Source organism: Papilio polytes, unplaced genomic scaffold, assembly GCF_000836215.1.
Source record: "Papilio polytes unplaced genomic scaffold, Ppol_1.0 DF822845.1, whole genome shotgun sequence".
Lineage (NCBI taxonomy): Eukaryota > Metazoa > Arthropoda > Insecta > Lepidoptera > Papilionidae > Papilio > Papilio polytes.
In genome coordinates, this window is record NW_013526359.1 from 3,327,934 (window position 1) to 3,350,696 (window position 22,763).

The 22,763-nt window shown below is 35.2% G+C and overlaps 1 protein-coding gene across 1 annotated transcript; it reads right to left on the bottom strand.

Moving 5' to 3' along the window:
• Positions 1 to 1,467: 1,467 nt before the first annotated feature.
• LOC106105331 (transient receptor potential protein) lies at positions 1,468 to 22,331 on the bottom strand. The gene is made up of 21 exons (XM_013285622.1): positions 22,275 to 22,331; positions 18,429 to 18,592; positions 16,458 to 16,602; positions 12,020 to 12,115; positions 11,336 to 11,478; positions 10,741 to 10,942; positions 9,893 to 10,066; positions 9,321 to 9,419; positions 7,555 to 7,690; positions 7,016 to 7,168; positions 6,460 to 6,605; positions 5,840 to 6,080; positions 5,633 to 5,756; positions 5,225 to 5,420; positions 4,673 to 4,837; positions 4,140 to 4,362; positions 3,704 to 3,866; positions 3,406 to 3,566; positions 2,986 to 3,165; positions 2,306 to 2,404; positions 1,468 to 2,066 (listed from the first exon to the last, which is right to left on the bottom strand). The coding sequence occupies exons 1-21, from the start codon at positions 22,329 to 22,331 to the stop codon at positions 1,468 to 1,470; spliced, it is 3,666 nt and encodes a 1,221-aa protein (XP_013141076.1).
• Positions 22,332 to 22,763: the final 432 nt, after the last annotated feature.

Here is a 22,763-nt window from a genome sequence, read left to right on the forward strand (position 1 = left end):
GACTCTCATATAATCTACTAGTTAAATATAATTAAATTAATATAATTGCAAAATAATGGCAGTTAACAATTACATTTTAAACATAGCATAATTTAAAAACGACAAGTAAATTGCAGTGTTGCAGATACCAGCGTCATCTTAATTCGACTTAAATTTAAGATTCAAAAACAAAGCATTAAAAAGCACTCATTTTATTACTACATATCTTAAATTTAAAAAAAAATAGTCACTGGTTTAAGAGATTCAAATGTCGAACATACGTCAGCAAAAGTAAACGAATTCAAAAGATAAATACCGAAAAATACAATATAAGAAGTAGAAGTTAATTTAACCAGCTCATGTACGTCCCCATTAAGGGGGGCTCGGAGCCTACCCTAAGTAAGGGGTGACTAGGCCATAGTCAACCACGCTCAGTGCGGGTTGGTTGACTTCACACATATCTTTGAATTTCTTCGCCGATATGTGCAGGCATCACGATGTTTTCCATCACCGTAAGAACGTCGGGTAAATTATGTACATATGAAAATTCGAAAAATCGAAAATCACATTGGTACATGGCGGGATTCGAACCCAAGACCTGTAGATTACATGTCAAGGGCTTAAACCACTGAGCCACTGACGTTCTGACTGAAGAATATACTAATAACCGATTTCTAAATAAAACACTAATGTGACAAATAAAATCATTAAAGAAATACTAAACAATAGAATAAAAAGGCATGGGAAAGATATCAAAAGCGTGCATTTGCGTGGCTTATTTAAGCTGAAAGTAAACATACTCAAAACTTCATATATTCCTAATTGCATCATATATTTAAAAACTACAATATCAACTAGGTAAATGGAATAAATAATTAACTAAGTGAAAAGTTAAAATAGTGATGAGACAGTCAGTGGGCATAGATAATAAAATCCAGTTTCTGAAAGAATTATAAAAGCAAACAATTAAAACATCTTGATATGAAGTAGTAACGACCTAAATGTTAAACGATTAGTCAGAGTTGTAGCTTTGATAATCTTTCAGAAACCGAGTGTAAACATATTAAAAGATCAGCTTAATTAATTTACTAGACAAATGTGTTGCAATTACACATTTGAGCGCGAAGTCATTACGATCCTTAATCCATCGTTTGACCGTCATTGACTAGAGATTAATCTCAAAATATTGAAACTATCTGTTCTCTGTACTCTTTTGGTATGGAGTATTTAAATATTTTCAGTTGCTGACCTTGAACTGGCCGCTGCACTTCCCTCGCATCCCTTTACACTCTGTTAAGCATTACATTGCGTTCCACAGCGACTCATACGAAATTCCGAGCCACTAACATCAATGAAAAATATCAAATATATAAATTCTGTATTAACACAAATCAAATACATTCTCAGATGTAATTATCATCTTTTGTTATAATTCTAGTTATTGCTTTTGTCTCACTAATATGTCGATAGTAATTTTCGTATTTAAATCTAGAGCCATCCAGATACGATTTTCCCTGTCACTTTAGATCTTCCTTTGTCACCCATTGGTGGTTTACTAGCCGGTTTAGGAGCACTCGTCGATGGTTTGGGAGTCTTTGGTTCCTCTGCAAAAGCTACTGATGGTTTCGATTCTGGTTTTGCTGTTTTAGGTTCCGTTGATTCTGCTGGCTTAGATTCGGTTGATGTCTCTGCTTTAGATTCCGCTGTAGATGGTTTAGATTCCGCTGTAGATGGTTTAGATTCCGCAGTAGATGGTTTAGATTCCGCTGTAGATGGTTTGGGTTCCGTAGTAGATGATTTAGAGTCGGGTTTCGTGTCTTTGGCTACAGCAACTAAAGCGGCAGCTGATAAAATTTGTTCGGCAGGTTCGCTTTTACTTGTCGTTGGTTGTAATGGTTTTTGAAGATTAGAATCTTCTTCCTTCGTAATGTATAAGCTCTTTGAAGGGCTTCCTCCTTCTGGTTCTATTTGAATGATATGATCCTTTGATGATTTTGATCCTTTGTCAGTCGTATCTTCTTTTGAAGTACTGGTTGTTGGTTTCTCTTGTTTTGATTCTTTTGGTTGTTCTACTGCAGCCTCTGTTTCTGAAAAGGTATTGTTTTAAAATTATGCTATTTATTGTGTTGTTTTACAGTGTATCTATGTAAAATAGCAAAGAGTAGGTCGAATCGTCTGGATACTAGCTATCTAAAGGTATTACTAAGATCGGATGATATTTCAGTGTATACGCTTTGTTAGCTTCTGACGTTAAACTATGTATATAAATGTTATTTACGTAAATATGAAATAAAGTCATAATGAAAATGTCTTTAACTACTATTACCTTTCCTTTCGATGTGGGCCTCTACTTTAATTTCAGTGTGTTTTATATTTTCATCATCTGAAGCTTCTGGAATCGGTGTTCTCGTTCGGAATATTTTACCTGGTGATAATTTTGTTATTGTGTCAAAGTTATAATGATTAGGATATGGTAGGAGCTTATATCGAGAGAAATAGAAAAACAAAATGTGTACATACCGCTTCATATGACAATGTTTTTCCAGTAATGAATACAATAAGTGTACCTGTCTTCAAAGGAACTTCGAATGCATGCTTTTCATATATTCCATACTCGTATTTCAGAATACTTTGTATTAGTATATCTTCTAGAATACAAACTGAGTTTGTATTGATTATGCAAATAGTTCTTTTAAACGTAAAACTGTTTCTGCATACTTTCATATTGAAATTAGAATACATTTATTCATGAATGTTTTGACTGGTTGTTTGTTTAAGAATTATTCACAAAACAAGTATAACTGTACCAATAATATTTGTAACAGTGTTATACCGTGGCAAAATATTAATAACTACATACTTACTAATAATGGATTTACTATGGTTTTTATCGGTTTTCTAGATGATGTTAGCAGACGGGGTATTAAAAATGGAAAGACGTTATATCTGCCTGTTGAGTTATGGTTGGTTTTCTATATCATGGGTTTAAAGATGTATTTGTTTTACCACTTATTCTGTTAGAGGCAGTCGTGTTAGCAGCTTCAAACACTTCATCTTCTAGACTGACGTCACCCTGCGAGCCTCTCTTCTGTTTCTCCGTGAAGTCTGATTTTATCTTGCTCCTCATGAACTTGGCATATGCAACTCTTGCGGTTGGATTCACAGAAGATAGATTTGGATTATACTCTGTGAAAACAGATTTATTTAATGTTGTAGGTATTACACAAGTAATAGATTATTTTTTCTAACAACAGATATGACAGTTTTAACCATTCTCAGTATCATTGTCTAATTTTAGTCAACTTCCACGCATTAAATACTAATCTTTTCTTTGTTATTTATTAATACCTTTATCATACTATGACCATACAGAGCGACTGAATGGACTATATGACTTTATTTTATTAAATACTGAACAAAAATTACCCAATAGTTTCTGTGGATCGATAGTTCTGGCCTGCACGTTGTCCAAGATATGAAGCCTAAGAGATTGTCGGCTGCGTCTCGTCTCCGCCTCTGAAGTCCTACCGATCGGATCTCGTCGTGTTGTGTTGGTGCGAACCAAAGCATTCCAGTCACGTTTCTTACTGTTAAATAAGGCAATAAATGAAATTTTGCACAAAATTTACGATTATCTGTTAATCTGTGAATAATAATTTATTGATAAACAGTCAAAATCGTAGATAATAACAACCACAATATGTGTAAATTAAAAATATCTAACCTCTCAGTGCTACCCTTCCGTACGATGGCTTTAGCGATTTGACTGAACACATCTTTGGGTTTGCTCTCCCTGGAGATGACGTCCTTTATGATACCTTCGACGATGCCGATCTGGAAGTCCTTCAGAATTCTCCTCTCCATCACTTTGCCTTTCTTACCAGATACTGCAAGGAAACATTTACTAAGTAAGCCTAAAAATATAAGACAACACAACTATAGTGAAAAAAAAAACTAGTATGGGCTACGATTTATCGGTAAATTGTGACTGTTTTTAGAATTCAGTATATTGAAACGTTAGCATTTTGTAACTATAAATTAAAACTCTCCGTTGTTGATTCTTTTTCTTGTGTCTTGTTCAAATTCTAATACCGCATGAGGTATTTATTTCTCTTGTCAACTCAAAAACTGATTAAATTTAGAGTAGCAAAAATTAATACTTGTGGTATCTTGTAAGTTGATCCTCGGTGTTTTCATGCCGTTGTTATGCAAGATATCGATTAGCTCGAAGCGCAGGGTGGATATGTCCTGTCGGATCTCCATCACGTCGTCCTCCGTCACGCCGACCTCGTCACGTGCTCGCTGCTCCGCTGTCACGTAGCGGCGCACCAACACGCGCATCACTGCTTCGTGGCCTTCGCGAGCTTTCTCACGAGATTTGCTCTAGAGAACACTTCCACCTTTATTTCTGATTAGCTATTACTCGCGACTCCGTCCGCGTGGAATTAAAAAAAAGTATTAAGTAGCCTGTGCATTTTACCAGACTACCCTCTACATCTATGCTAAACTTCAACGAGATCCGTTCAGCCGTTTAGGCTTCACACTCTAACAAACACCCATTCATTTTGTAGTTCTTATCAATTTTAAGTTTGTGATTGACAAAACGGATCAGATAAAGATTATGGCGAAAAGATGTAATATAAGACTACATGTTTTTTAAGGTATAATGTTTGAGATTTATGTTAACACTTACAAGAATAGAACCCCGATCTCGTTTGGAGCAGATGCGATCCATCCAGCCCTTGAAATGTTTCGGAGTGGGAACAATATTGAACGGTGGTGGTACAGTATCGCCATCCTCGAAGTAAGACATCCAGAGGTTACTCCGCGCAAACTTCCATTCTATATCGGCTCGTTCCTGGATAAGAAGTAAATAAATGCTCAGATAAAGACAGCTCAGATCAAGACAGTATTGAAAAGTTCAAACAACATCTAACTTTTCTGGTAGATAACATCGCGTATCAACCGAATTTTCAATGGTACCCAGCAAAAGTAGTCAGGGGTAGTTATGACTTAGATTTTTTAGAGCAGATTGTATTGAAGGACGCATATCATCATCAGTTTTTTTCTGCTTACTGCTGAACATAGGCCATCCCGAATGCCTTCCTTAGAAAGCGGCGAAAATAATGTAGTATTGATAAATCGTAACGCCAAAGAATTTGCAAGAAAGGGAATTTAATAACTCGTATATAATATAATATTATAGTCCAATAAATAAATGTAGTCTGTTATGGTTTGGCCTTACCGAGATAATTTGGTAAGAGTTTGACATCATGGCAATAAGCATGTTAAGCAGCACAATGATGTTAATAACGGAGTACGAGCCGAAGGTTAGCAGCGCCCAGAATCTGGTGAAACTCTTGATGCCTGTCAGCTCGAAGGTTGTCAGGTCCACCAGACCGAAAGACGCCCAGAATAGAGATTGTGATGTTTCGAATAAGCTGAAATAAAAAATAAAACGTGACAAATTCGGTGAACAAAAGATAGAAACTTTTAATATTACTATATAAAATTCTGGTTCAAGCTAAACTAAGGAATTGACAAAATAATTATTAATATGATTAAAAAATAACTGAGAATTGTAACACTAGACAATGATCATCGTAGAATTTTATTATAAGTCTACGAACTAAAGAAACAAGAAATAACTTACTTTGCGTATCGTCTCCAGATAGAGCAAGCGCGCTCTTGATTGTCAAAATCCGGTATTCCACTTGGTGTATGGTAACATTTGTTCTTTTCCAATTCGGCGTAGTACCACAGAAGTTGATTCAAACCTGAAACAAAACAATGCGATTATCCAACATTTAAATCCAGATTCTCACATTAAAGACCACAAAAAATAACTTATAAATCTTACCGCATCCAAAAGCGAACAACACCAACATATAAACGAAGAAGAATTTTATAATATCGATGATCATACGCCCGAGAGATACTTGAAGGGGTCCCAAGTAAGGGTTTATAGAGAAGATATGGACTAGCTTGAGAAAGGAGAAGATCATGCCAGCAGCAAAAGCACCTTCTGATAGCAGCATTGGGTCGAATGAGTCCCACTTCTCGCGAGGGTACCAAGGATCGAGGCCGGCGCGATAGTCTCGCTGTAAACACATTACTTTGATTTTCGTCTGTCAAAATACTTGTAACTTCATCACCAGCTCACTATACCTCCCCACCGAGGGGCTCGGAGCCTACCTAAGTAAGTGGTAACTAGGCCATAGTCAACCACGCCGGCCCAGTGCGGCTTGGTGGTCTTCACACATATCTTTGAATTTCTTCGCCGATATGTGCAGGTTGCATCACGATGTTTTCCTTCACCGTGAGAACGTCGGATAAATTATGTACATTTGAAAATTCGAAAAATTGGTACAGTGGGATTCGAACCCAAGATCTGTAGATTACAAGTCAAGTGCTTAAACCACTGAGCCACCGACGCTCCTTTATTTGTAACTGCTCTTAAAACAGCATATTTTTATTTACCTGTACTATATACCAAGACGAGAATCGTAAACTGATCCAAGCGATGTAGAACATGTTCGTAATGAAGTCGACTATGTTCCATAGATCGCTGACGTACTCCATCAGACCGCCTTCCCAAAGCGAACGTATCTCAGCCCATATTAAACCTTAAAATATACGAGTAAATTTACGAGATTTTATACAAAAACGTTTCACAGATGGTTTACAAATTTTAAATTGTCTTAGAGAACGCGCTCACCTTTTACAAACTATTGCACTCCTATTCTCGCTTTAATTTCTATAAGCTTACCATATATGGAGGTGCGCACACTACTCGATTTTTAATTGTGAAAATAAAAAGTTGAATTGGATGCAAAACAATAGACAGTCGCACAATAGTTGTGCGATAGTTTAGTCATAGGTGTGCACCCGCTCGCAGAAACTAAGAGTGGATTTTTTGCTTAATATTCAGATAATCTTGAAAATTTAGTATTACTTATAAAATGTTTAATTCTTGTCGCTACTTATTCATTTTGTTGTTTTAGCTTAAATTGCATGCTGACAGTTGTAAATTTACTTGCTATGAAGATGATGACAGTGAACTCGATGAGGCCCGGCAGCGCGCCCCTCTCGTGCGCCTTCCAATGAGCCACTAATTCTTGAAGCCAGCGGATGCCAGACCATTCCAATACCAGATACTCTGCCCTTTGAGACGCCAGTGAAAGTAGAGCTACAAAAAATACTTAATAACACCTTCATAATATTGTGATTGTTGGTGGCTTAGTAATAAAGTAAAGAATACTTTGAAAGACAAAGATCAAATTAAAAAAATAATATTGGCGGACTTACAAAATATTAAAGAAAAGAATCTATTAGAAATCGTAATATTATCGAACGTCATCAATCAATGCAGTAAATTAAAAAAAAAACACATCATAACCATGTAAGTACACTGGCCTATGCATTCCCAAATGGCTTCTATAGAATGCGTTCATCTTTATATCATCATAACCAGCTATATACGTCATCTTTACTTTATCGTCATCACTATACCGAGAGGCTAGGCTACCCTAATAAGGGGCGACTAATATAGTCAAGTTGTCTTTATATACTTACAAAGAAATAACATATACGAGGAGCTGTGACAGATGAATTTAACGAATGGTTTCTTCATGAACTTGCCGTACTCCGAATCCGGGTTCAGCATGTAGATAGTGCAGTATACAGGGAACATGAAACCGAGTTTTGCAACCTGAAAATACATTTAAATTTAAGAAAGTGTCAGAATCAGAATGTACTGATAACAAAAAAAAACATACGGACGAATTGAGTACCTCCTTCTTTTGGGAAGTCGGTCAATGATTTTGAAATACTACATTCATAAGAGCGTGCGCACCTTTGAAACTAACTAACAACTGTTTAGTCTTGCTTTGATTTCTATGAGCTTGGAGGTCCGCATATTACACGAATTTAGTTGTGCAACTAAACAGTTGAATTGGCTGGCAAACAATCGACAATCGCACAACAGTTGTGGTAGTATAGTCAAAGGTGTGCGTACTAAAAGTCTAATAAGAGCTGTGTCTAGAAAATAATTGTGACTTTAAATTATTGCATTCAATTTAATTTTTTTTCATTAGAAGTAGATAACTTTTAGCAGGGATGCTAACGGTCACTTGGTTTTACCGCTAGCTCGTTTGTCACTTTGTAATCAAAGGTAACTTCCATAGATATTAACAATTTTATTCTCAGTCCGCAGAGTAAATAGTCCATATAAAGAGAATACGAGGAAAATTAGAAGCAGTTTACCACACAGAAGTTTTATACGCACAAATAAGGTAGTAAAAGTAACATAAAATAGGAACAAACTAAATTCATTTATTATCATAGTTTCCGTCTTGGGTCATTGAACCCGTAGATGACAAAAATTATAAGGTCAGGGTTATGGTAGGTTCACACGAGGGTAGAGTAAACAAGTAGAGCAGAAGACAGTGCAGTACTGCAATATATTTATACTTACTGACATAACATTACTATTCTGTCTGGCTGTCATACTAGCACGACAATTCGCGAGACAGCATTGGTAACTTCATCGACATAATTAGCATAAGATACGGGTATGTCTATTTACATTTTGTCTGATAACTCTAAGTGCTGGGCAAATCCAATATAAATTTTGTCGATGACTTTACTTTACTTTTACGTAAATTTTCGTGCAAGTCCCCTGTACACTCTCTGAGTTTCAACTGCTATGTCATTTCTATTGATGCATCCAGTAATATGTTTTTAATAATTAGATGAATGACAATATTTGTGAATAAAAACATCAAATTAGTCTGTGTGTACTAGTATGTTTCCGTCTTCGTGTGAAATTAATTTTGCTTTTGGTAGATGTAATTAAATCTGTTAAGGGGATAAACAAACTATTCAACGAGACGTTAAGACGATGGAAATAGTGTTCATTGCTTTTTGTGTTGATAAAACGAGCGAGAGATTGACATGCATAAACATAAGTGTCTAGAATTGATGTAAACACGTACAGATGTTTGAACCCGTGTTAATAGCAATTGTCAATAATTTAAGATTCACTAGATGTTTTCTACGTGTTTTCATTGTAACAAAACATATTCTAAATTACATTTAGAGATTGTTACAGCGGGCACAAACTTTTGACTAAACTAGAGTACAACTGTGGTGCGATTGTCGATTGTTTCGCAGCCAATTCAACTGTCTAGTGGCACAACTGAAAATCGAGTAGTGTTCGCACCTCGAAGCTCATATGAACCAAAGCCAAACTATAGTTTAGTAAAGGTGTACGGACGCTCATAATGAGATTCATACAATGTTTTTATGTAAGTATTTTTATAATGAAATTCCACACTAACCTGTACGCATTGTCCGACGATGTTTTTCCGTTTAAATCCAGGTAAACCTTCATACCATATCGCTCCTAGTAGTTGTTGTACGTTTGGATGAGCGACAAACTGAAAAATCATTAGAATATTAGTAATAAAATACGATAGATATAACTTAGACTGTTTTAACAGTGGTAGAGTCTTCAATATTTTCGCACTAATTGGACGGTTCACTACAATACAATCACCACACAGAAAGAAAGCGTGAAGTAGAAGCAATTTCACGTTTTGTCTGATGAATATTTGTGCTGGAGGCCTATCCTAGTATCTTCATCTCTTCTATCTTATCTTATAAGGACAGGTTGAGATGTGAAAGAGAATTTGACAGACGCATAGAAAGAAAAGAATTCTCCTTTCTATTTTTAGAGTAATGAAAGGCTACGCATATGTAAATGTGTGTCTATGGGCAGCCACTTCGTTGTTTTAGCAAATTCGGTGGTCGATAGCTTGTTTGCCAACAGTTGTTCCGGCAGTAAGAACAAATAAAAACGTTTTCTACAAAGATCTCCATCAGTGAAGAAAAAATCAATTGATTCTCTTACCATTTTCTGTTTATATTTAATAGCTAACTTAAGACGTCCGAGCGTCTGCCGCTCGCCGGGCTCCCAACAGTCCAGATCCCAGGGGTTATAGTTGAGCATGATCTCCAGCTCCTGGGACGTGCGAGTGTGGTCCAGTAGGGACGTCGCGAACTCCTGACATTGCTGCCTTAATGCCTGTAAACGACGATCTGATAAAATTGCTTTGTCGAAATACAGTTGGTTATAAAAATCCTTATTCTACTAGAATCGATTCCAAAATAAAAACGGAAACACCAATACGTTTCATATAAGTCTAAAAACCCAACCAATAAGTTTCTACAGCTCTTAACAAGTACAGTATCACCCAACAAGAGGTCATCACATACGGAGGGTTGGCACAGTATGTGCTGTTCTTCCATACATAAGTATCTATCTCTGAATTCACTCCCTTAAGCTTATCCTCTTTCCCCACACAGAAGACAGGCGTGAAATGGAAGCAATCCGTGTTTCGTCTGATGAGTGTGGTGCCGGAGGCCTAATTTAAGTCCCTTTCTCTTTACCACCCTTTTCTTATAAAGAGAGGTTGGGAAGGGGAAGTGGATTTGACGGTGGATGAGATGCATAGGAAGGGGAAATGTCCTCTTTATGTGCGTCTCCTCCTCCGTCGTATAATGGTAGGCAACGCATATGCAATTGCGGATGTCTATGGGCAGCGGTCGCATCGCCATTTTGGCGGTTTTAGGTGGCCGCTTGCTCGTTTGCCACCTTATGTTATAAAAAAAAATCTATCCATACTTTCTTCGGTTTTCATTTAACATGAGGTAACTTTAGTATTTGACTAATTACAACTAACTGCTTCTGGTTTCTACCTTATATTCGACTCTGAATTCAGTCTCCATCCTACTGAGTCGGCCGAGCTCCCAAGAGAGTTGGAAGGCGGTGAGCAGGGGGTCCGCGGAGGAGAGCGCGATCAGAGAGGGCGCTGTGAGCGCGCGGTATGCGTTGATACGCGCCTGCGAGTGCCGCAGCGAGTCCTCCAGCTGTGATTTCACGCACTCGTCGCAGCCGCACCTGTACAATTCTGAACATTCTAAACACTGAAATGTTGGGCACTGCTATGTACTTCTATATTTTGGATACAAGACGCTGTCAATATGAAGAAAGTGTTTTAAAAGTTGAAAATTCACCAAATATGAAATGATCGTACTTCTAAAAACAATCTCTTTTAATATAGTTATAGGTTTAGAGCGTTACACCAGAAACTAAAGTGTCGCACAACTGCTTAATCTCGCTTTGATTCCTATGAGCTATATGGAGGTGGCACAATACTCAATTTTTAGTTGTGCAACTAAATTGTTGATTTGGCTGCGAAACAATCGACAATCGCACAAGAGTTTTATTTCTGTCGATTGTAATTAAGGATTTATAATGTGAGGGTCTGTTTGAGGAAAGGTCTGTACCTACTTGACGTCGTGTGGCACTGGCAAGGTGGCGCCTCTGTCGAGGAGGATCTTGAGTATCTCGTAATGGTTGCGGTGCGCGGCCAGGATCAGCGGCGTTATGTCCACCGTGAATGTTGCAGCCGAACTGTCTACTGATTCCCAACTCTATAACAATACGAACTATTTAGTTATGTACACTCTATATATTCATGACTCTATATTTAATTATCGAGCCGTACTGTCTATATAGCATTAGAAATCATCTAGATGTTGTACTTGTTTTTTAAGACGTTTGTATTCTTGGCAGTCGATTAGCAATTCTATTTAGATTTTATTAAGATCCATTTTATTCTGTACTAGCTGTTCCCGTGCGACTTCATCCGCATAAAATTGTGAAAATTTTGTTTTATTGTTTACTTGTGTCAAATTATCAATTGCAAATGTCAAAATGACATGCCGATGGCAACCTTGTGTCCTTGATGTTGGCAGCAACTTATGGTCCCTTTCCCACATTACAGTTTTTATCCAAAATATTTACACCCTAAGTTTAATGGCGTGAAAATATATAGCCTAAAGCGTGACGTAAGTGTAAGGCTTTTTATTAAAATAAGAATTAGTTATTCAAAAATATGCTGTAATTACTGACATCTTCGGCAACAAAGAAGTATGTGTTTACGCTTTATTATAATAGTACAGATTGACTCACATATGGTTCACCAGGGACGTGGTGTTCCTCCTCCCACTGCAGCAGCAGTTCAACCGCCTCCACGTATTCCTCTTTGATGGCATGTAAAAGTGCGTCCTACAAACAAAAGACAATAACAGAATCAACCTCAAGCTGTGTTAACCGTTCAATCTATGTTAGATTGAACGGCGTACGTACTTTATTTCGAGCTACACTTTTGCTAAGTTTTTAAAGCTTAACTTCTAAGCTGTTACATATTTAAAGGTAGTTTAAAATCAGGCTGATGTATTCAAGTGCATCGATTAACATGAAGTTGATATTTATTGAGTTACATAACTAACTTTGTCGTTCAAAGGTATCAGTATAATGCAATTAAATGCAGCCTTTGCACGGCCTACCGAAGGATGCGAATCACTCTCATCATAATCATATATAAAATATACATAAATATAAATATTTTAAATGCGAAAGTTACGATGGATGGATGGATGTTTGTTAGCGTTTGTAGCCTAAACAACCGAACGGATCGCCATGAAATTTGACACAGGTTTAGAGCATAGTCTGGTAGAAGACATAGGCTACTTTTTATCCCGGGAATAATTACGGTTCCCGTGGGATTCATTAATTTAGTTTTTTTTTCCTCGATCATTCTGCCTCGGTTCAACATATCTTATTGAAATTTGGCACAGATATAAAACAATGTCTGGAGTACACATGGGATAAGATTCCCCGAGAAATGTCCGGTTTCCAAGGGATACGTAGCTTTTTGTTATTTATATAGTTCGTATGTTTTCTACCACGCGGACGAAGTCGCGGGCAACAGCTAGTATCTAAATATTAGTTAACAAGCAGCTTAGAGCGGGCACAACTTTGACTAAACTATCCCACAACTGTTTAGTTGCGCTTTGATTTCTAAGAGCTTATATGGAGGTGCGCACATTACTCGATTTTTAGTTGTGCAACTAAACAATTGAATTGGCTGCGAAACAATCGACAATCGCACAGCAGTTGTGTGACCGTTTAATCAAAATGTGTGCGCACGCTCTTACGTAGATTTTTTCCATATAGCCATTAATTATTAACGATTATGACGTAAGTTTGATTTATAACGCTCATAATGTTTGTAATAAATTTTAATTTTGTTTATATTTAAATTTTAAAGAACTATCTTAACGCAGAATACTCAAACGAATTTTAAACACTACGCTTTGTGAGTATACAATCTGACAGAGAACATTTTAATGGAATTTGCAGTCGAAACGTCGTCTTATTTAAATATCGTTTCAGTACTTAGCTGGAAGCTTTTTTATCTGTTTTTAGTTTGTTATTTTCTAAGAGTTACTTCATTGTTAATTACTTTTTACCCGACTGAACAAGACTTGTCTGCTCTATTGTAATCCTTGTTTGATAATTTTAAACAAGGATTCACTCTTTCATTGTTCAGGGTTTATTATATTTAACTATAACACGTTTACAGAATTTCAGACATCTAGAAAAAAAGGTTGATTACGTACTAAAGTTGCCCTCATTTGTAGAAACGTAGGTTATTTATAGAACGCATGCTTGCAACTAAGCCGGAAAGCACGACTGATTGTAGGTACAATCAGGAAATCTGACAGTGTCCCACAATAAAATATAAAGTCTTATGAATATTTGATATATAGGACGCGAAACAATAACCAAAAACAAAAAATACGATTGTACAAAATACATCGGTCGGTACACACTGGTAATTGTTGAGTGCAAAATACAACCTTTTTTGGCTGACAAGCAGTACAAACACAGCCTAGGTTGCATACTGGCCACCAAGATATTTGAGTAGTGTCTTATTAAAAATAATAAAAGGAAAAGACTCATACAAGAGTCAAGATGTAATCGCGATATAGTTTTGTTAAATGATTTGTAAATATGAAAGTTGAAAGAAAGATGTTTAAGTTAGGAGAAAAGTTTTGTTTTGTATTTTTGGCTGCCGCGCTTTCTCTAACAAGTTGCTTTTAGATTATTTTGTTGTATGTGTAACTCACTGCCACTTAATTATTATTTACTAGCTGTTGTTTGCTTTCTATTAAAAAATCATAGCCTTATTTCTCACTGATATTGTAGCTTTTAAATGGTGTAAGATTTTTGTAATCGGCCAAGTAATTTTTGGTTTATTTCAATATACTCGTATACAAAAACACAAATCTTTCCTCTTTATAATAGTAGTATAGATATGGATAAGTGGCGGAATTTATCTCGTTGCAAGGAATAAGGCAATATTTCTGTAATTGGATTACCGTGTATTTCCGCGATTGTACCGTTACTGAGATTTTCTAACAGAGAATTTAAAATTCTATTTTTAAGAAGGTGACAATGTAGTTAACGATATGATATTGAGTTACGTAAATTAAAATATATACAAGTTTTAAATCTACGTTGATGTTATAAAGAGGAAAGATTGGAATATTTGTATGTATTGAAATAATTTAAAAACTATTGCCCGATTTTTAAATTTGTCACCATTCCCCAGTCACCAAAGCTCCTTGATCCCTGAGTAACATAGGCTATATCTTTTACAATTCATAATTTCACGTGGGAGAAGTCGCGAGAAACAATTAGTTATATGTAAAGTTTAATTTTTTCATATACTAACCTTGACCCGAATTAAAATTAAATGTAATTTACTAAAACAACTTTACTGGCTGCATGCACATAAAACTGTGGGCCGAACCAATTTACCTAATTTAGATAGAACCTTTGCCCTTGTTGAACATTATTGGATTTAAAACGATTTAATGGTAAATTAAAATTTGATTGCCCAAATAATAGCCTTATTATATGTTCCCTTGCGGCTTCATCCTCATGGTCCCACATTTAGGTTTTTCAATTTATTTACCCCCTTAGTTCAATAGCGTAAAAATCTATAGCCTAAAGCGTGTCGTAAGTGTATGGCTTTTTACTAAAGAAAGATTTATTCGAAAATATACTGCGTTTGCTGACATCCTACGCCACAAAGTAGTGTGTTTACGCTTTATTATATTAGTATACACTAGTATAGTAGTCTATACTAATATAATAAAGCGTAGTATATAATATATAACTTCATATAGAAAATAACTGTGCATATAAATTCTTGCTATCTAACTAAATGACGCACATTAAGAGTACAAATTTATAGACACTTTTAAATAGTTATTTTACTAAGGCTGTTTTTATTGCTATTTTTGGTTCTCCACAGACAAAGACGCGAACAAAAGCTAGTTATAGCAAAACACATAAAAATACAGTCATCCTTATAATTCTATGTAACAAATCCGATGACAATTTCTGTTAGTTTTAGCAGTGGAAATACAATTTTCATCTAAAAAGTAACCCTTTTTATGCATGTCCAAAGTAAGTCATATTTATGAATGAGATTCGAAGATAAAAAGACAAGTTTTATGAAAATATACGACCAAATATGCAAACTATCGATGGAAAGATTTCCCATAGGACAATAGTAAATGTAGAATTGTATTCTTTTTAGGAAATTGTTACAGAACTTTTTGCTTTTGTATCATAATCTAATGCAATGAAACATAAAAAAAAGTATTTTTGAAAATACATTTTCTACTATTTCGTACTAATAAAGTATAGTTAGAGAACACGCCTTTGACCTAGAAAGAGATGGATGGATTGCGTGAAAGGTGACATGATCAAGACGGGAGTGATGACTGAGATGACGTATAGAGTGTGGAGGACAAAAACCTGTTGCGACACTACGGGAGTAGGATAAGGAGAAAGATGATGACACGCCTTTGATTAAACTATCTGGATTGTCAATTGTTTCATAGCCATTCAACTGTTTAGTTGCACAACTGAAAATCGAGTAGTATGCGCCTCCATATAAGCTCCTAGGAATCAAAGCGAGACTAAACGTGTGTGCGATATTTTATTCAAAGGTGTGCGCGCGCTCTAAAACTTTTGTAGATAAAAATTAGAACTTCACTTAAATCGTTATGTTAAGAGTTTTGCCTACACTTGTATTATTTAACTGGACAGTTAGATATTCAGTTATAAAATGTTTATTAAAGTAATTGTCAAGTCCACAAATTTTTAACTTTTGTTTGAATATCAATTTATTTTGGTTGCTCTACCTCTGCTCTTTTGACCTACTTCAATCCCTTTTCCTTCCCATCCTTTTTCTTGTACGAAAAGCATGGTAAGGGAACGTGGATTTGACGGTGCAGAAGACGCATAGGAAGGGGAAATATCCTCTTTATGTGCGTCTCCTTATCCGTCGATCAAGGGTAGACAACGCATCCGCTATTGCGAATGTCTATGGGCAGAGGTCGCTTCGCTATTTAAGCGGATTCAGGTGTCCGCTTGCTCGTTTGCCACCTTATAATATAAAGAAATATACTTATTACATGCATATTTTTATCTCTGTTTTTTGTTAGAGAAAGAAAGGGATGTATATGTTTTTTAACAACTGCTTTACCTTTACTTTGATACCAGATGCTAGGAGAAGTTTTATTAGTTCAATGTTTTCGTTTTCAATTGCAGCGATTAGTGCAGATCTGTTGAGCGGGTCCACGCAGTTTATGTCGAGGATCTCCGGCGTTGATGCGTACTGGTCTATCAATCTAAAAAAGCATTAATTATTAAAATAATACTTAATCTAGCGTAATCTTTACTTATATTATAAAGAGTAAAGATTCGTAGTTTTGTATGTATTGTAACTCAAAAACTACTAAGCCGATTTGAAATATTTTTTCACCGTTAGAAAGGTATCTGTGAATAACATAGGAATAGTTTTTAACAGATGAAATCGTGAGCAACAGCTAGTAAGATAATAAGTAGCTAGTGTATATACTATTAGGGTATAAAACCATTTTGTTTTAATATGAGTAGAATTGTTATTAGTTTCTTACTATTATTGTAGTTATTTTTTAAAATTTGCACATTTTTAGATTTAACACACGGATTTTAAGGGTGGTTTCCACTGTATTCAAAGCTTCTATTGTAATTCGTCTCCTTTCAACACAAAGGGTATGTGAAATGTGAGAGTTCAATAAATAACAAATCGAATACACAGTATATGGGACACGGTCAGTGATAACGCAGCGGCGTGTAAGAATAAATAAGATTAAAGCTAACCTTGTAGTGATTCCCTGTACATTGGACGTGACTTATACGTGACTTGTAGTCACTTATATGTGACTTATAGACTGAATACAATACGATTCTTATCCGGCTTTTGGCCAGTCACTGTGAATATTTTTAAATCCTTATTCTGGATGTTTTGACGCATATTCTCAGATATTTTATTGTAACCTTTTGTGTCTGAGCGGCTATATTTTTTCTGAATGATTTTCATCACAGTTATTAATAACACATAATTGTCTGCAAATTGGTCCGCGCGGAGTTAGTTAATTTAATTGCCTATGAGTTCTTTTACAAATTTAAACAAGATTAGTTGAACCGTTCTGGAGATATAGTAAAATATCCATTTATTTAATACTAGCTGTTGCCCGCGACTTCGCCCACACAATATTGAATAAAAAGTAGCCTATATTATGCCCGTCTATGTCAGCTACCCTTCAGTGAAAGTTCGGTCGATATCGAGATTACCCGGAACAAACACGGCTTGCGGACAGACAGGCAAACAAAAAAAATTTTAATGCGATTTTCGTTATCAGCGACGCAAATACACCATCTGGTGTAAAAATCTCGAGTTTTTGTCTTGATATTACGAACAGACACTCCAATTTTATTATATGTCAAGAAGATGTTTTCTTGTCTAAATATTGCAATAACGGAAACTCGACGGAAATATTACGATATTGAAAAAAAATCCATAAAGGCTGAAACACACGATGGTAATGAAAATCACCGCTTAGTATCCCAACCGTGTGTAAAGTCGATCTGTAGTTATTGTTTACACAGTGACTTTGACCTGGTAGTCTGAGAGGATTACCCGGGGCTTCAGCGATAGTACAGCGTGCCGATTTAATGCCAGCCTTAGTGTCACGTGTGTCAACTGTTTTATTGTACAAGGAAACAATAGCTTCAATTTCATGCCTTTAACCTCATCCTAACTTTCTAGAAGATTCTTTAATCAGGTATATATTTTAGAATCTTTTCTGTATTAATCCAATAATATTTATCTAGCACATTGCCAGGGGAGGATAGTAGAAGGAGCTGCCCCCTAGATAATTGAAAAATGTAAAATCTAAAATTACTACGACAGATCTAAAAAACTACCCCATACCTAGATTTTATTAGGTCATGGTAAATGGTGTATCGCTGCTACAAGAATTTAGTGCTGATGGCAGCATTTAGCGACTACATATTTTACATACATTTTTTGTATGTCTCGTTCTGTGTATGGCAGTAAACTGATCGTATATAAACGCTTCATGCTGTCGCTAAAGATTATAAGAGTCTGTGCGTGGTACTTCTAACATACTTTTTAACAGTAGCGTAGTCTCCTCGATCTGCATTCAGTAGGAACGATTTCTCCTCTCTCGTGAGTGCCTTCTCGTAGACTTGTCGTAAGTCGTGCTGGCTGTTCCTGAGGGCTTCCTGGGAACTCCCCAGGAGCTCCTCCCTGGACCCCCGATTCATTCTTGCCTGGAACAAAATTGAAGTTACTGCTACATCGAACAATGAGAGAAGAAGATAAGGTTCTTTATTGGTGTTGGTCAATGGTCATGGTCAATGGTGATATGTCCTTTCAATGGTTATCTTGTAGTTTTAACATATTGATATATTTCAAACTGTAGGTCCACTACAAACGCACTGTTTTGATATTTTATCTAAAGTATATAGCTGGCTTAAGGTATCGTTGGATGTGTAGTGATTTAAAAAAATATAGACGTAGTAACCTCAACCAATCATACTTCATATTATTATTAATTAATGTTATAAATGCGAAAGTTTAGATGGATGAATGTTTGTTAGAGTTTGTAGCCTAAACGGCTGAACAGATTTCGATAAAATTTGGTATAGATGTAGAGAATAGTCTGGACGAACACATAGGCTACTTGCATTTGTTTTCTTTAGTTCCGCGCGGACGGATTCGCGGGCAAAAGCTCTTGATTACTAAAATTTTCAAGTGCGTTGTAGATTCATTTATTTTTTCTTGCAGTAACTGTAATTATGAGGTAATGAAAATGCTAGGAAGTGAACAAGGCTTTGAATTAATCAATAGAAGATATAGATGCATTTAAAGTTATGCAGATGTACGGCTTCCACTTTAATGTACCTTGAGTTTATAATCTTCTTTAAAGGTCGGGACAAAAGTAAACATGTAATTGTTTAGTTTTATTGTTAAAACACAACATAGGTAAATTGCAAAACCAACCCTAGGTTGACAAAATCGTTTAATTTCCACAAATTTATAGTCATGATAAAAAAAATAAAAGAAAACATGCAGACTTGCATACAGCTTTTGGGAACTGGGTCAAAAACTAACTTAATCGAATACTGAAATCTATTATAAACATTTCGTTTTATAAACGCAGTTTACAATTTGAAAAATGTCAAATGTTACTGAAATTTTGAGAAGCATGGCCTTGTCATTTAATGCTGGGTTTCTGAAGTTTTGGCTTATTTTGGCATTACCTAGCGCTTCATTAGTGTTAGTAACCTGTTTCAACGTAAAACTGAAGTTACGTAGCTCGGAAACGCATATCATTTATCGAACTAAATACACTAGTAGTAGTAGGGGCTACGGTTTCCGTAACTCCACGACTAGCGTACCAAAAACACTAACGAATGCTTAAACGTAGCTGAGAAACCGGGCATAAGACGCTCTTATTTAACCCTTAAATGCATGATGTATCTATACATCTGTCTTTTCTTCTTTAAACAGACTGTTTTGATAAAACATTTTTTTTTCTTTTTTTTCCCTTAATCTATCTTCAATTTACTACCCGTTTCAAATTGTGGTATTTAAAAAAAATCATGCAATTAAGAGTAAAATGTCGTTTTAATATTCTCCTATAAACAAATTAGAGTGAGTACGTATTAATTACCAGTTAGAGACCGCTGAACAGTTAATTAATAGGTGACAAAAATATTAACCCCTCGAGTATATTTGACAGTAGTGTAAATGTTTGTAAAACGCAAACACGAAGAGAGAGAGAGAAAGAGGTTACTCTTTCAGTATTGCTGCTAGGTTAGAATTATTTGTCTAAGTTCAAAATCTATACTAATATAAAGAGGAAAGATTTGTATTTTTGTATGTATTGAAATATCTCAAAAACTACTAGGCCGATTTTAAAAATTCTTTCATCGTTAGAAAGGTAATTTATCTGTGAGTAACATAGGCTACATTTTTTATTATTTTATAATTTCACGCGGGCGAAGTCGCAAGCAACAGCTAGTAATATTATAAATGTGAAAGTTTATATGGATGTTTGTTAAAGTTTATAGCCTAAATGGCTGAACGGATGTCGGTGAAATTTGGTACAGATGTAAAGAATAGTCTGGAAGAACACATAGACTAATGGATTTGTTATTAACAATTCAACTCTTAGAGTCGCAAGCGAAAGCTACTTTTGTATAATTAAAAAACGTAATTTATTAGTGTTTTATGTAGCGTTATATGTTTTTATCAAAATATACATACCAGTAATAACACGAATAGTAAATTAACTAAAAACTGCACACAAAAACTAAAAGTAACAAGCTTCTTATTGTGTTTTACAGGAAAATGTACGATCAAATCAAAGAGACGGGTATTACTGAAGAAAATTCTTATCAAGTAAATAGGGTAGTGGTAAATAAACAAAGGAACGTTTGAATATCATTACGTAGTTTGACAACAAACGAAACTATGTACGGTCCCTTTCACTCGTCTCCGAAAAATTGAGATAGCAAATATACTCTCACTAATGTACCGTACCACTGTTTCCGCACTAGGCGGTCCTTTTATCTGAAAACTGAATTTAAAAAATTAAAACAAAGATATAAATAAATAAATATATTAGCAATATAAATTGAAAAAAGAGTGTTAAAACGTTAAAATTAAAATGTAAAAAAATGAAAGAAAGTAAAAAAGGCTTTTTATTTTTATAATGTACCGTTGACTAGAATTCCAATAATCTCCCAACAAAATTAGTACTAATTTTATTTTCACGTCGACGAAACTATACTAATATTATAAAGAGGAAAGATTTGTATTTTTGTATGTTCAACACATACTAACGACTATAACTCAAAAAATACTGCTCCGATTTCAAAGATTCTTACACCATTAAAAAGCTACGTTAATACTGAGTTACATAGGCTATATTTATAAATGTGCACGAAGTTGCGAGCAACAGCTAGTCTATGCTTATATAATGTAGAGGAAAGATTTCTATTTTTGTATATATTGAAATAACTCAAAAACAACTAGGCCCGTTGCAAAAATTCTTTCACCATTAAAAAGCTACGTTATCATTGAGTAACATGTGCTACATTTTTATTATTTTTTTTTATTTCAAGGGGACGAAGTCGCGAGCAACAGCAAGTAATAAATAAAGAGGTTTTCAAGTAACAATACACTTCTAACATCTTTGTATGCTGAAAAATTGTAAGGTTGTGAACACATTTCGTAACGGGACAAAGCATTCTTGACAATGGGAAAGGTTGAACAGATAGAAATCTTAAGCATATCATGACGTAATATAATCCCAGCTGATTTATGTACCGAAGACCGTTTCCATGACTGATGTAGTTATTTTTGAACGGATTGTAGACTAGTTTTATCAAATTGTATTATAAAACTAGCTGTTCCCGTGCGGCTTCATCCGCATGACATTATGAAAATTTTATTTTATTGTTTATGTTTGTCATATTATCAATAGCAAATGTCAAAATGACATGACGTGACAAACTTTGGCAATCTTGCTTCCTTGGTGTTGGCAACAACTCATGGTCTCTTTCCCGCATTGGGGTTTTTATCCAAAATATTTACCCACTAAGTTTAATGGCGTGAAAATATATAGCCTAAAACGTGACGTAAGTGTAGGGCTTTTTATTAAAAAAGTAATTATTCAAAAATATGCTGTAATTGCTGACATCTTAGGCAACAAAGAAGTGTGTGTTTACGCTTTATTATAATGGTTTAAATTGTATATAGTGGCTTTTTCAAAGAAAATTATGTTGTTCTACGTAAAAAACTATTTGATAATCAAAATAATTTTAACAGATAGTAATAAGTTTTTCGGTATCAGATAGATTCAAGGTGAATAAAAGGATAATTATGCCAAAAAATGCGTTGTTTTCGAAAGATCTAAGTTTTTTTTTGTATGTAAGTACTCACTGTCGTGTTCATATCGAACCGGACGCGAACTTTCTTATCCTTTTTACGTTTCTTCATTTTTGTATTGTATTTTCACATAATTAAAAAAAACAACCACAAACAAATTCTACTTAAATCTAAAACAGATTGTAGATTTTCACATTTTTGAAATTAACTTTTAAACGTAAAAGACGATTCGAATTTCGTATTAAATATATTATCGAGACATTTCGCAGTTCACATCACTAACAGATCACAGAACAGTTGTATCTATTATAAAAGAGATATTTTTCACAAAGTACACAAACATGTTTGTATTGGATTTTATTAATCTGCGACGTATTGTTAGAGCTGTACGAATTTTAGTACTGCCCACGAGCAAACCGTGTTAGAACTGAAGTTTGACGGGCTATTTTTAAATTGATATATAGTTTTATGAATGACTGTTTGGATGACTCATATTGGCTGTATTGGACTTAAGGGAATTATAGGAACATCGAATGGTACAAT